This window comes from Macaca mulatta, chromosome 19 (assembly GCF_049350105.2).
Source record: "Macaca mulatta isolate MMU2019108-1 chromosome 19, T2T-MMU8v2.0, whole genome shotgun sequence".
In the NCBI taxonomy this organism is placed as follows: domain Eukaryota; kingdom Metazoa; phylum Chordata; class Mammalia; order Primates; family Cercopithecidae; genus Macaca; species Macaca mulatta.
In genome coordinates, this window is record NC_133424.1 from 9,716,672 (window position 1) to 9,729,545 (window position 12,874).

Consider the following 12,874-nt stretch of genomic DNA (forward strand, 5'->3'; position numbering starts at 1 on the left):
GTTACCTGTCCATACCTCAGTTTCTTCCACTGTAATACAATGGGCATAATGGGCCAGGCGCGGTGGCTCATGCCTGTAATCCCAGCACTTTGGGAGGCCAAGGCGGGCAGATCACTTGAGGTCAGGAATTCGAGACCAGCCTGGCCAAGACGGTGAAATTCCGTCTCTACTAAAAATACAAAAATTAGCCAGGCTTGGTGGCATGCACTTGTAATCCCGGCTACTCAGGAGGCTGAGGCAGGGGAATCACTTGAACCTGGGAGATGGAGGCTACATTGAGCTGAGATTATATCACTGCACTCCAGCCTGGGCTACAGAGAGAGACTGTCTCAAACCAAAAAAAAAAAAAAAAAAAAAAAAGGCGATGAGGGGCATAATGATATTTTGGAGGGAAATTAGGAAGGTTACATGACTGTTAAAAAGAGCACATCTCCAGGGCATTACACTGAGTGGAAAAGAAGCCAGATCCAAAGGTGATATGTTGGACATTTCTGTTTAAATAACATACTCAAAATAAAATTGTAGAGAGGGAGATGGAGATGGAGAGCAGAATAGCAATGGTTACTCTATTCAATAGTATTGGGCTCGGTGGGCATGATTATAAAGGGTAGCATGAGGGGAATCTTTGGGAGAATGGAACAGTTCTGAATCTTGATGGTGGTGGTGATTATAGGGCTACGCCCATGTGATAAAAATTGCATAGGGCTACCCACACACACGCACACACACATGCATGGACACACACGTGCACATGCACACACATGTGCAAAGACTCACACATACGTGCACACATGCATACACACGCACGCACACATGCACATGTGCACACACATGCATGCACACACGCACACACACGCAGGCATGCACACATGCACACACGTGTGCACACACGTGCATGCACACACACAAGCTGATATACGCACACACAGGTAAAACCAGTAAAATGGATTTTAACAATGTCAATTTCCTGCTTTTGATATTGTATTAGAGTTATGTAAGATGTAGCCACTGGGGAGAAACTGGGTGAAGGGTACAGGGGAACGCTACACTATTTTCGCAACATCCCCTGAATTTATTTATTATTTATTTCAAAATGAAAAGTTATTTATTATTTATTTATATTATTTTATTATATTTATTATTTATTTCAAAATGAAAAGTTATTTATTATTTATATTATTTATTATTTATTTTATTATATTTATTATTTATTTCAAAATGAAAAGTTAAAAATAAAAAAATAGCACATGGTATGCCATATAGTAAGTGCTCAATAACTTGGTTGTCTTTTATTGCTAATTGTAATTGCTTGTTCCATTTCAGTCTTCCTCAATACACTGTAAACTTGGTGAGGGGAGGGACTGCATTTGACTTAATCAACATCTTATCCCCTCTGCCTAGCCCAGAATAGGGGCCTGATAAATATTTGTTAAACCAAATTCCCTGGTAGCCCCCGTGCTAGGTGTTCTTACATAGAGTTGCATTTAACATTTGCAACCAATTTATGAAATATTATTGTCCCCACTTGGCAGGTGAGAAAACTGAGGTACTGAGAGGGGAAGTAAATTGCTCAAGGTCAACATGGCTGGAGAATGAGGAGGACCCTTCTGTTCTTGATGAGTTCGGCGCGGAGCGGGGACGACCATGACTGCTCCAGGCTTCCTCATGCCATCTTTCCCCAGCATTTCTCAGTTACATATATAGTTTCTATAACTATAGGTATAGAAATATCTATAGTTATATACAGAGAAACATACATATATAACTATATACAGTTGCAGATATAGAAACTCTATCTATAACATATGTATAACTATAACTATATAGAGAGACACTATATATGTAACTATGTGTTTTATATATGGTTACTATATGGTAACTATATATATGGTTATATATAACTATATATAGTTTATATATAGTTATGGCTATATAAATAGCTATATATAACATATATGTTACATTATAATCATAAATATATTTTTATATAACATAATATATAATATATATGTTATAACATATATCATCTAATCTATCTATCTATCTATCTATCTATCTATCTATCTATCTATCTATCACCAAATAGAAACTTTTGAACTGGAAGATAAAGTAACTGAGATAAAAAGAATTCAATGGACGGGCAGAATGGAGCTGACAGAGAAAAGGCTTGGTGATTGTGAAAATATTCTATAAAAATTATTAAACCTGAAAGTTGGAGAGGAAAAAAAGGTTGACAAATAACAAAATGAACAGAACCTCAGGGTCTCTTGGGGCAACATCATTTCATTGGAGGTCCGAAGGGGAGAAAGAATCAGAGCAGAAAACAAAGTTGAAGATATAGTCTCAGATCATTTCCCAAATTTCTTGAAAAACAAACACTTTGAGACTCAAGAAGCTGAGAAAACTTTAAGCAGGATAAACTCAAAGAAAACCATGCCCAGACACATCGTAATCAAACTACTGAAAATTAATGATGAAGAACAAATTTCAAAAGCACCTAGAAAAAGTGACATCATTGATCATGGAATGACTTGCTTTATAATACACATTACATACGTACAAGCCCAGAGGAGTTAGGCATGTCACATAAATGGTTGAATTGATTAGGGCAGAGCAGTGAGGAAGTGGAGAGTGAACATCCTGTCTACAGCATGTTAAAAGTTTGCAGTATTGTGACTCACAAAACAGGAGGCCGGAAGGAAGAATTTAAATTACAGGACACCAGGTTCTATCCAATAACTCCAGAATCACAAGGCAGGGTTAAGGGTTAGGAATGCCCAACTTCTATCTTTTTTTTTTTTTTTTTTTTTTTTCTGAGATGGAGCCTAGCTCCATTGCCCAGGATGGAGTGCAGTGGCATGATCTTGGCCACTGAGAAAATTTCCAGATGAGGCAGGAAAATTGCATGAACCCAGGAGGTAGAGGTTCCAGTGAGCCAAGAGCGTGTCACTGTACTCCAGCATGGGTGACAGAGTGAGACTCCATCTCAAAAAAAAAAAAAAAAAAAAATTAAATAAAAAAAAAATAGAAAGTTGAGAAGATACCAACCATAGCTGGCCTCCAGGAATTGCTAGTGCAAAACTCCTGAGGCTGGACAGAGGTTAGGGTGCTAGAATACCACTCAAGTACCTGGGATGGTCAAAATTTAGAGAGTGGGCCAGGAGTGGTGGCTCATGCCTATAATCCCAGCACTTTGGGAGGCCGAGGCAGGTGGATCACCTGAGGTCAGGAGTTTGAGACCAGCCTGGCCAACATGATGAAACCCTGTCTCTACTAAAAATGCAAAAAATTAGCCAGGCGTGGTGGCGCATGCCTGTAATCCCAGCTACTTGGGAGGCTGAGGTAGGAGAATCACTTGAACCTGGGAGGCGAAGGTTGCAGTGAGCTGAGATCATGCCATTGCACTCCAGCCTGGGTGACAGAACAAGACTCCGTGTTAAAAAAAAAAAAAAAAAAGAATAAAGAAAAGGAAAAAAGAAAAAAAATTAGAGAGTGAGAGGGAGAGTGGAACAGGCCGAGGCTGGGTGGTCAGCAGGGAACAGACCGTGCAGTGTTAAATTTCATAGAAGCCAGAGAGGAGCTTCCTACCTGTGGAGCTGGGGATGGAGGATGTGGAAATCCCTGGGGAGAATGTAGAAGTCACTGGAGCTGAGAAAAAAAGAACGTGGAAAAATGATTGGGTGTCTTTCTAAAGGCATGTGGCACAGGAACTGCTAATTGGTATTTGGGCTTCTATCTTGGTTCACACCAAGACCTTGATGGGTTAGGGGCTGCTCTGAGGCTGTGGCTGGGCCCGCAGGGAGGGGAATGATCAGTTTCTTTCCTGAGGAATGCACCTTGGGGAGGAAGGATCCCAAGGCCATTGGAATATCACAGCTTTGAATACTCACTGCTGGTGGCAGGGGTCTGGTACCGATGGTTATAACCTGCAGATAGGGAGGAAAGAGTAAAGAAGGACTATTATGATGGGTGAGAGGTAGGGGAGGGGAAGATGGTAGATCTAGAAATGGAAATCATGGGAAACTTTCATGATGACCCCATCTGGGCTATCCCTCAGCCAGCCAGAGGGAGGGAAAGGGTTTCCACCTTAGATGCGTGACTTCAGCTCACAAGAGAACCTCTATCGTCTCAGCCCAGAGTTGCCAAAGTTGAACAAGTCATGGACATTTCATTGAGAAGAGGTGGGGCCAGGATCTTTTGTGAATAAAGGATAATGGCTACATTTTATTTGGTACTTATTTTGTGCTTTGTCCTTGGACAATAATGGTGGAGATCATCACTATTATTATTCCTGAAATAAAAATATCATAATAGCTGTCCCTATTTATGGGGAATCTAGTATGCACCAGCAATAATAATAAATACATTACAAGGGTGGAAAGACACATGTATGGATGAGTGAGCTTTCTGATCTTATTTGTATTGTCTCTACCCATAAAGATAATTTAGTTTGATTCTTACTCTGTCAGCTTACCTCCTTTCACAAAATTTCATGATAGTACAATTTTTTTCCAGCTTTGTTTCTCTCTCTCTCTCTCTCTCTCTCTCTCTCTGTGTGTGTGTGTGTGTGTGTGATGTAGAACTGACAAAAATGTGATGGGTGAATAGAGTGGTATTTTTAGGTAAAAGTATAGAGAGATGAGGGATAGAAATGGTTCATATGGAGCCGGGTGCGGTGGCTCACGCCTGTAATCCCAGCACTTTGGAAGACCTAGATAGGTGGATCACTTGAGGTCAGGAGTTCAAGACCATCCTGGCCAACATGGTGAAACCCCCTCTCCACTAAGAACACAAAAATTAGCGTGGCATGGCGGTGGGCGCCTGTAATCCCAGCTACTCAGGAGGCTGAGGCAGGAGAATCGCTTGAACCCAGGAGGCAGAGGTTGCAGTGAGCTGAGATCGTGCCATTGCGCTCCAGCCTGTGCGACAGAGAGAGACCGTGTCTCAAAAAGAAAAGAAGAGAAGAGAAGAGAAAAAGAAAGAAAGAAGAAAGAAGGAAAGAAAGAGAAGGAAAGAGAAAGAAAAAGAAAGAGGGAGGGAGGGAGGAAGGAAGGAAGGAAGGAAGGAAGGAAGGAAGGAAGGAAGGATTAGTATGGTTTGGAATACTGGAGAAAATTTGGCAAAACAGATGTGGTGGTAAAAACAAGAGACTTCAGGATGACAGGAGTGGCAGTACCATTGGAGCAAGAAAGGAATTGGGGATAAGAGAAGTTGCCATGAGTGTTTCTCTAGGTCATGGATTGCATCTCCTTTGAGGCTCTGTGAGAGATACAAGGAAAGACGGAACCCGGGACAGCCCTGTAATTCACATGGGTTGTTCCTGAATTATCTCATTTGATTATCGGAACAATCCCACATGGTATTTTTATTCCATTCTACAGAGAGGACATTAAAGTCTAGGGAGGTTACATGGCTTGTCCTGCATCCAACAAAACAGACATCTGTCTGTCATTCAATAGTACCACACTGTTAAGCTGTGCCCTAAATTAGTCATAATCCTATGGACACAGAACAGGATGTGTACTTGATACTACAATGAAATACTTTGTGTGTATTATCTCCTATGTCAAGGATAGAGGAGTATATATTCTCTATTTCAAATCAGATATAAAGGAAATCTCCAAGTGGATTCAGAGGGGAAATAACAAATTCAGCATTAGGTTAGATCATTAGCACAGAGGCCATTCATGCCTCATTCCTGTCCTAAGATTGGGGCTTGCTGTATTTGGACGATCCACAGTGATGTCTTGTAGTTAGGGGCCTGGAGTTTTCATGAGTCTTTCATGAGTATTGCGGGATTTTAGCAAGTGTGGTATGTTCTGAAACATGAATTAGATCCTCTTTGGCGCTCTGTGAATAGTGCAAAGAAAATTTAGACTTATTTTACATTTGCTGGTTTGACTGGTTTTCTTGAAACTTCTGAGACTGGGCCAAGCGGAACCCTATCATTTACTTAGGTTATGAGGTTTTTATCTTATTTGATCTTCACAATAATCTTAGCTGACATTTTAAAAATTAAAAAAAAAAATCCATTCCGAAAATAGGGGCAGGTGAGGTGGCTCCCACCTGTTATCCCAGCACTTTGGGAGGCTTTTGGGTGGGTCACTTGAGATCAGGAGTTTGAGACTAGCCTGGCCAACATGATGAAACCCCATCTCTACAAAAATACAAAAATTAGCCAGGCGTGGTGGCGGTCGCCTGTAGTCCCAGCTACTTGAGAGGCTGAGGCAGGAGAATCACTTCAACCTGGGAGGCGGAGGCTGCAGTGAGACAAGATTGTACCACTGCACTCCAGACTGGGCGCCAGAGGGAGACTCCATTAAAAAGAAAGAAAGAAAAAAAACTGAACCCTTTGGGCAAGATTAGTGAGACATAGCACATATGGCTGGGCACGGTGGCTCACGCCTATAATCCCAGCACTTTGGGAGACTGAGGTGGGTGGATCACAGGAGGTCAGGAGTTCGAGACCAGCCTGGCCAACATGGTGAAACCCCATCTCTACAAAATTACAAAAATTAGCCAGGTGTGGTGGCGGGCGCCTGTAGTCCCAGCTTCTCGAGAGGCTGAGGTAGGAGAATCACTTGAACCCGGGATGTGGAGGCTGCAGTGAGCCAAGACCACCACTGCACTCCAGCTTGGGCACTAGAGGGAAACTCTATCAAAAATAAATAAATAAATAAATAAATAAATAAATAAATAAATAAGGACACTGAATCCTTTTGGCAGGATTAGAGGATTAGTAAGACATAACACATATGGGCAGGCACGGAGGCGCACGCCTGTAATCCCAGCACTTTGGGAGGCTGAGGCAGGTGGATCACCTGAGGCCAGGAGTTTGAGATCAGCCTGGCCAACATGGGGAAACCTCGTCTCTATTAAAAATACAAAAAATTAGCCAGGCGTGGTGGCGGGCGCCTGTAGTCCCAGCTACTCGAGAGGCTGAGGCAGGAGAATCGCATGAACCCGGGAGGCGGAGGCTGCAGTGAGCTAAGATTGTACCGCTGCACTCCAGCCTGGGTGCCAGAGGGAGACTGTCAAAAAAAAAAAAAAAAAAAAAAAAAAATAGGACATTGAATCCTTTGGGCAGGATTAGTGAGACATAACACATATAAGAAGTTCTGTAAATATTAGCTTTTACAGTCAATATTAGCTTTTATTGTAGGTGTTCTTGTTGGTGATGTTGCTAAGAGCATTGTTCCAGAAGCCTAGAGAGGCTGCAGGACTCTCCCAGGGCCACACGGTCAGCAGCACCAGCACTTGGGATTCACCAAAACACACACTGTTAACAGCTACTTTTAAGTCACTCTCAATGACTTGTAATGAAATACAAGGCAGGTTGTCATCCAGGTATAAAGAAAATGTCTAAGGTGGTATAGTGAGGACAGAGTTAATCAAACTTTAGCTCAAATTGTTGTATTAGAAGCTCCTTGATAGGCTTTTCCATCCTGAGATGTGTGGGCTTATTCATGCTGGGTCTGCAGCGATGCTTAGAAGTTAGGGTGGTGGCCAGGTGCGGTGGCTCGTGCCTGTAATCCCAGCATTATGGGAAGCTGAGGCGGGTGGATCACCTGAGGTCAGGAGTTCGAGACCAGCCTGACCAACATGGTGAAACCCTGTCTCTACTAAAAATACAAAAATTAGCCTGGATTGGTGGCGTGTGCCTGCAATCCCAGCTACTGGAGAGGCTGAGGCAGGAGGATTGCTTGGACCCAGGAGGCAGAGGTTGCAGTGAGCCAAGATCACACCACAAGACTCTGTCTTAAAAAATAAATAAATAAATAGATAAATAAATAAATAAATAAAAAAGGAGAAGAAGTTAGGGTGGCTAGATTTTAGAGTCAATTTGGGGTTTGAGTCCCAATTCTACTACTTAGCTATCAAAACTTGGGCAAACCGATTCCCTGCCCTGAGCCTTGTTTGTTTCTCTGGTATGTATATTTTACAGCCTGCTAAGACTTTGGTAAGGTTAGTAAAACATAATATACATACGAAGTTCAGTATCACAGGAATCCCTCAATAAATATTAACCTTTATCACAGGTGTTCCTGTTGGTATTGTTGCCAACAGCATTGTTGCAAAGGGCTTTATTGCTAAACACATTAGTCAGAGTTTTTTGGTTTGTTTTGCGAGTGGAGTGTATAGTTCCAGCTGACCTTTGGAGAAAGTAAAGGGCCACCAGCTGCTATAAAGAAGAGAAAGACGAAGATGAGTGACTGTATTGGGAACCTGTTGCCTGTTGGGGAAGAATTATGTCCAGTCACCACAATGAGCCTGGCTTTTCCCTTCCTTCCTTGATTCTGCATGCTCCCCGTGGGCCTCTGAATGGTCATGGGGATGAGAAGGCTGTGGAGGGAATCTTTATTTCCACTTGAAAGAAGCTTCCTCTTTTTTGAGACGGAGTCCTGCTCTGTTGCTAGGCTGGAGTGCAGTGGCGTGATCTTGGTTCACTGCAACCTCCGCCTCCCAGGTTCAAGCAGTTTTCCTGCCTCAGCCTACTGAATAGCTGGGATTACAGGCACACGCCACCACACCCAGCTAAATTTTGTATTTTGAGTAGACACGGAGTTTCACCATGTTGGCCAGGCTGGTCTTGATCTCTTGACCTTGTGATCTGCCTGCCTCGGCATCTCAAAGTGCTGACGTGAGCCAGCGTGAGCCACCGTGCCCGACTGAAAGCTTCTTTTTAAGTGTGTTGAGTGGAGAGAAAACAGACCCCACACACCCTGGAAATTCTAGGTTGGCCCAGAACTTTGAACATAGGTAGAGGACTTGTACTACAGGGAGACCCATTTGGGGAGCAGGAGGAGCCTCCCCAACTGTAGCCCAAGTTACTCACCATTGTCAATAGCTACTCACCGTTGACATAGAGGCTGTTCCTGTTAAGAGTGTAGGGTCCCAGCAGGGTGACACCGTGAGTCAACTGGCTCAGCTCCCAGTACAGCTGCTCTCTGTCCAGCTCATAGCTGGTGAGATCTGAGCGGTAGGTGCAGATGGCATCCACTCTGGTGCTTGTCCCATCCTTTTCAGCCCTAGGGAGGGACATGGGAATACAGACATACAGAGATACTTGACAGCTGGTACTCTGAACAGCTCCTTTCTCCAGTGGTGCCCCTTGGTGGTTTTTGTTGTTGTTGTTGTTATTTAGTTTTCCTTTCATAATCATAAACTTAACTCTGCAATCCAGCTAGACGTGGAAGAATATAAGGAAAATATGAAACCCAAAGAACAGCAGTGAGAGCACAGAGATTACAGGATAGTGTGAGCAAATGGGGTGGAGGGTGCTCCTAAGCTAAGCTACAGAACGAATGGTCTGGCGGTGAAGATAATACACAAGCCAAATTGATTAGTCATCACAGTCCGAAATGGTGATCTTTTTGCTCGTCTTGACTTTTCTTTTTTTTTTTTTTTTTTTTTTTGAGACAGAGTTTCACTCTTGTCGCCCAGGCTGGAGTGCAATGATGCGATCTTGGCTCACTGCAACCTCCACCTCGTGGGTTCAAGCGATTCTCCTGCCTCAGCCTCCAGAGTGACTGGGATTACAGGTGCCTACCACTGTGCCCGGCTAATTTTTGTATTTTTAGTAGAGATGGGGTTTTGCCATGTTGGCCAGGCTGGTCTTGAACCCCTGACTTCAGGTGATTGGCCCACCTTAGCCTCCCAAAGTGCTAGAATTCCAGGCAAAAGCCACCATGCCTCGCCTTAATTATACATTTTAAAATAACTAAAAAAGTGCCAGGTGCAGTGGCTCACACCTGTAATCCCAGCACTTTGGGAGGCCAAGGCAGGTGGATCACTTATGCTGAGGAGTTCGAGACCAGCCTGGCCAAAATGGTGAAACCCTGTCTCTACTAAAAATACAAAAATTAGCCGGGTGTGGTGGTGGATGCCTATAGTCCCAGCTACTCAGGAGGCTGAGGTGAGGTGGGAGAATCACTTGAACCCAGGAGGCAGAGGTTGCGGTGAGCTGAGGTCACGCCACTACACCCCAGCCTGAGTGACAGAGCGAGATTCCATCTCAAAAATTAAAATTTAAATTTAAAAAATTACTGAAAAAAAACTCCAGTACTTAATAGCACAGCAGGGTGACTATAGGCAATAATAATTTAATTGTGTTTTTTAAAATAACTAAAAAAGTATAACTGGATTGTTTGTAACACAAAGAATAGATGCTTGATGGGATGAATGCCCCACTCTCCCTGAAGTGATGGTCACACGTTGCATGCCTGCGTCAAAACATCTCATGTACCCCATAAATACCCACCTACTGTGTACCCACAAAAATTAAAAATTTAAAAAAATATATTATTAGTGTCAAATAGCTAGAAGGAGGATACTGAATGGTCCCAACACAACGAAGTGATCAATGTTTGAGATAATAGATGTGTTAATTACCTTGATCTGATCACTATATACCACAGGTATTAAGACTATAAATATGTACAATCAATATATACCAATTAAAAAGTAAAATAAAAGGTAAATCTACGCAACATTAAAAGAAAAAGATTTGCAAACAACGCCCCTTTTTTTAAATGGGTTTTTTTTGGTGGAGGGGGGGTGGAATATGGCTATTATACCTAAAAATATGTTCTCTATGTTAACATGTAGTAGATTTATTATTTTTAGTGAATGAATGAATACATATTTGTACTATTTCTTAGTTTTAATTTTTTCTTTTTTTTTTTTTTTTTTTTAGCAAGGTCAGGCTCTGCTGCCCGGGCTGGAGTGCAGTGGTGCAATCTTGGCTCACTTTAACCTCTGCCTCCAGGCTCAAGCCATCCTCCCACCTCAGCCTCCCAAGTAGCTGGGATCACAGGCAGACGCCACCGCACCCAGCTAAGTTTTGTATTTTTTGTAGAGACTGAGTCTCACTTGCTCGTCTGGGCTGGTTGCAAACTCCTGAGCTCAAGCCTTCTGCCTGCCTCAGCCTCCCAAAGTGCTGGGATTACAGGTGTGAGCCATTGTGCCTGGGCTAGTTTTAATTTTGAATACAGTAAATATTGTTATACAAGCCCAAAGGCTCTTTGGAGTTCTGAATACTTTTTTTTTTTTTTTCAGACAGAGTATCACTCTGTCCCCCAGGCTGGAGTGCGGTGGCGTGATCTCAGCTCACTGTAACCTCCGCCCCCCCAGGTTCATGCAATTCTTGTGCCTCAGCCTCCCGAGTAGCTGGGATTACAGGCATGCGCCACCACGCCCAGCTAATTTTTGTATTTTTAGTAGAGACGGGGTTTCGCTGTGTTGACCAGGATGGTCTCGAACTCTTGACTTCAGGTTATCCACCTGCCTCAGCCTCCCAAAATGCTGGGATTTCAGGCGTGAGCCACCACGCTCGGCTATGAATACTTTTTAAGAATGCAAAGGGAGGAGAGAATGGGATAATGCTGGCCAAAGGGTACAAAGTTTAAACCATAAGGTGAATAAGTTCTGAAGATCTAATGTATAGCATGATTACGAAGGTTAACAATGCTGTATTGTATACTTGAAATTAGCAGAGAGGATTGATCTTAAATTAAATCTTCTCCACACACACACATGCGCGCACAAATGGTAACTCTGGAGAGGTGCTGGACGTGCAAATTAACTGCATTCTGGTGACCACTTCACCAGGTTCACACATGTCCAGACATCTAGTTGTACACCTTACATATACACAATGTTTACATGTCAATGGTATGTCAACGAAGTGGAATGTAAAAGGTTGTTGAACCCAGTGAGCTTGAGAACTGCTGGTGTCAAGGTTACAAGTAAAGTTTCTAGAACCAGAACCCTTGGGCTTAAAGCCAGGTTTCTCTTAAGCAAGGAACGTGATTATTCTGAGCTTCAGTTGTCTCATCCACAAGATGGGATAAAAATAATGTGGTTGTGAGGATACAATAAATGAAAACACGTAAACCACTTAGACTGCTGGTGGCATGTCGTAAGAACAATGTTATGACATTCCCCGATCCTATGGAGAGATGGGGGCGGGTGGGGTCAGGGGAGCTCAGCTGAGGACAGTTTTGATTTCTTTTCATGGGGCTATGTGAGTAGAAGACCCACCCCTCTGGCAGGGGGATCTGAGTTGACTGAATGGAGAACCTCACAGAGAGGCTGCAGTGTTGTAAGGTGTAAGGAAAGGGTCCTGAATCCACTGAGCCCAGAGAACACTGAGGGGACACAAGCAGAGAGGAAAAGACAGGTCATTAAAACCTAGATGATGTGTTGATAGGTGCAGCAAACCACCATGGCACATGCATACCTATGTAACAAACCAGCACGTTCTGCACATGTATCGTAGAACTTAAAGTAAAATTAAAAAAAAAAAAAAAAGGGCCGGGCGCGGTGGCTCAAGCCTGTAATCCCAGCACTTTGGGAGGCCGAGACGGGCGGATCACGAGGTCAGGAGATCGAGACCATCCTGGCTAACACGGTGAAACCCCGTCTCTACTAAGAAATACAAAAAATAGCCGGGCGCGGTGGCAGGCGCCTGTAGTCCCAGCTACTCGGGAGGCTGAGGCCGGAGAATGGCGTGAACCCGGGAGGCGGAGCTTGCAGTGAGCTGAGATCCGGCCACTGCACTCCAGCCTGGGCTACAGAGCGAGACTCCGTCTCAAAAAAAAAAAAAAAAAAAAAAAGATAATGGATTTTTCCCTTTGATTCAGTAAGACTGACTTTGGCAAAGTGCCTATCTCTTTCCAGGGAGCAAACTGCAGAGCTGTGGTGTCCGGAGCTTGACCCTAATGTGGTAGAGATGGGCTGGGGCCAGGAAGCTGTCAGGGATTCTGGGGATACCTTTGGCAAAGATGCTACACCAATTGCTGCTATGAGTCCTAATTAAATGAGCATTCACAATGGTCCAGGCACTCTGCTAAGTGATTAACAGTAAGAGACT

At 43.4% G+C, this 12,874-nt stretch overlaps 1 protein-coding gene across 1 annotated transcript in view; it reads right to left on the reverse strand.

Moving 5' to 3' along the window:
• MUC16 (mucin 16, cell surface associated) overlaps positions 1-12,874 on the reverse strand; it is a 221,390-nt gene that overhangs the window by 89,620 nt on the left and 118,896 nt on the right. The window contains exons 15-17 of the mRNA XM_077979761.1: positions 8,857-9,029; positions 3,891-3,926; positions 3,589-3,648 (exon numbers count right to left, since the gene is read on the reverse strand). Coding sequence (XP_077835887.1) covers positions 3,589-3,648; positions 3,891-3,926; positions 8,857-9,029 — 269 coding nt within the window. The remainder of the gene's footprint in view (positions 1-3,588; positions 3,649-3,890; positions 3,927-8,856; positions 9,030-12,874) is intronic.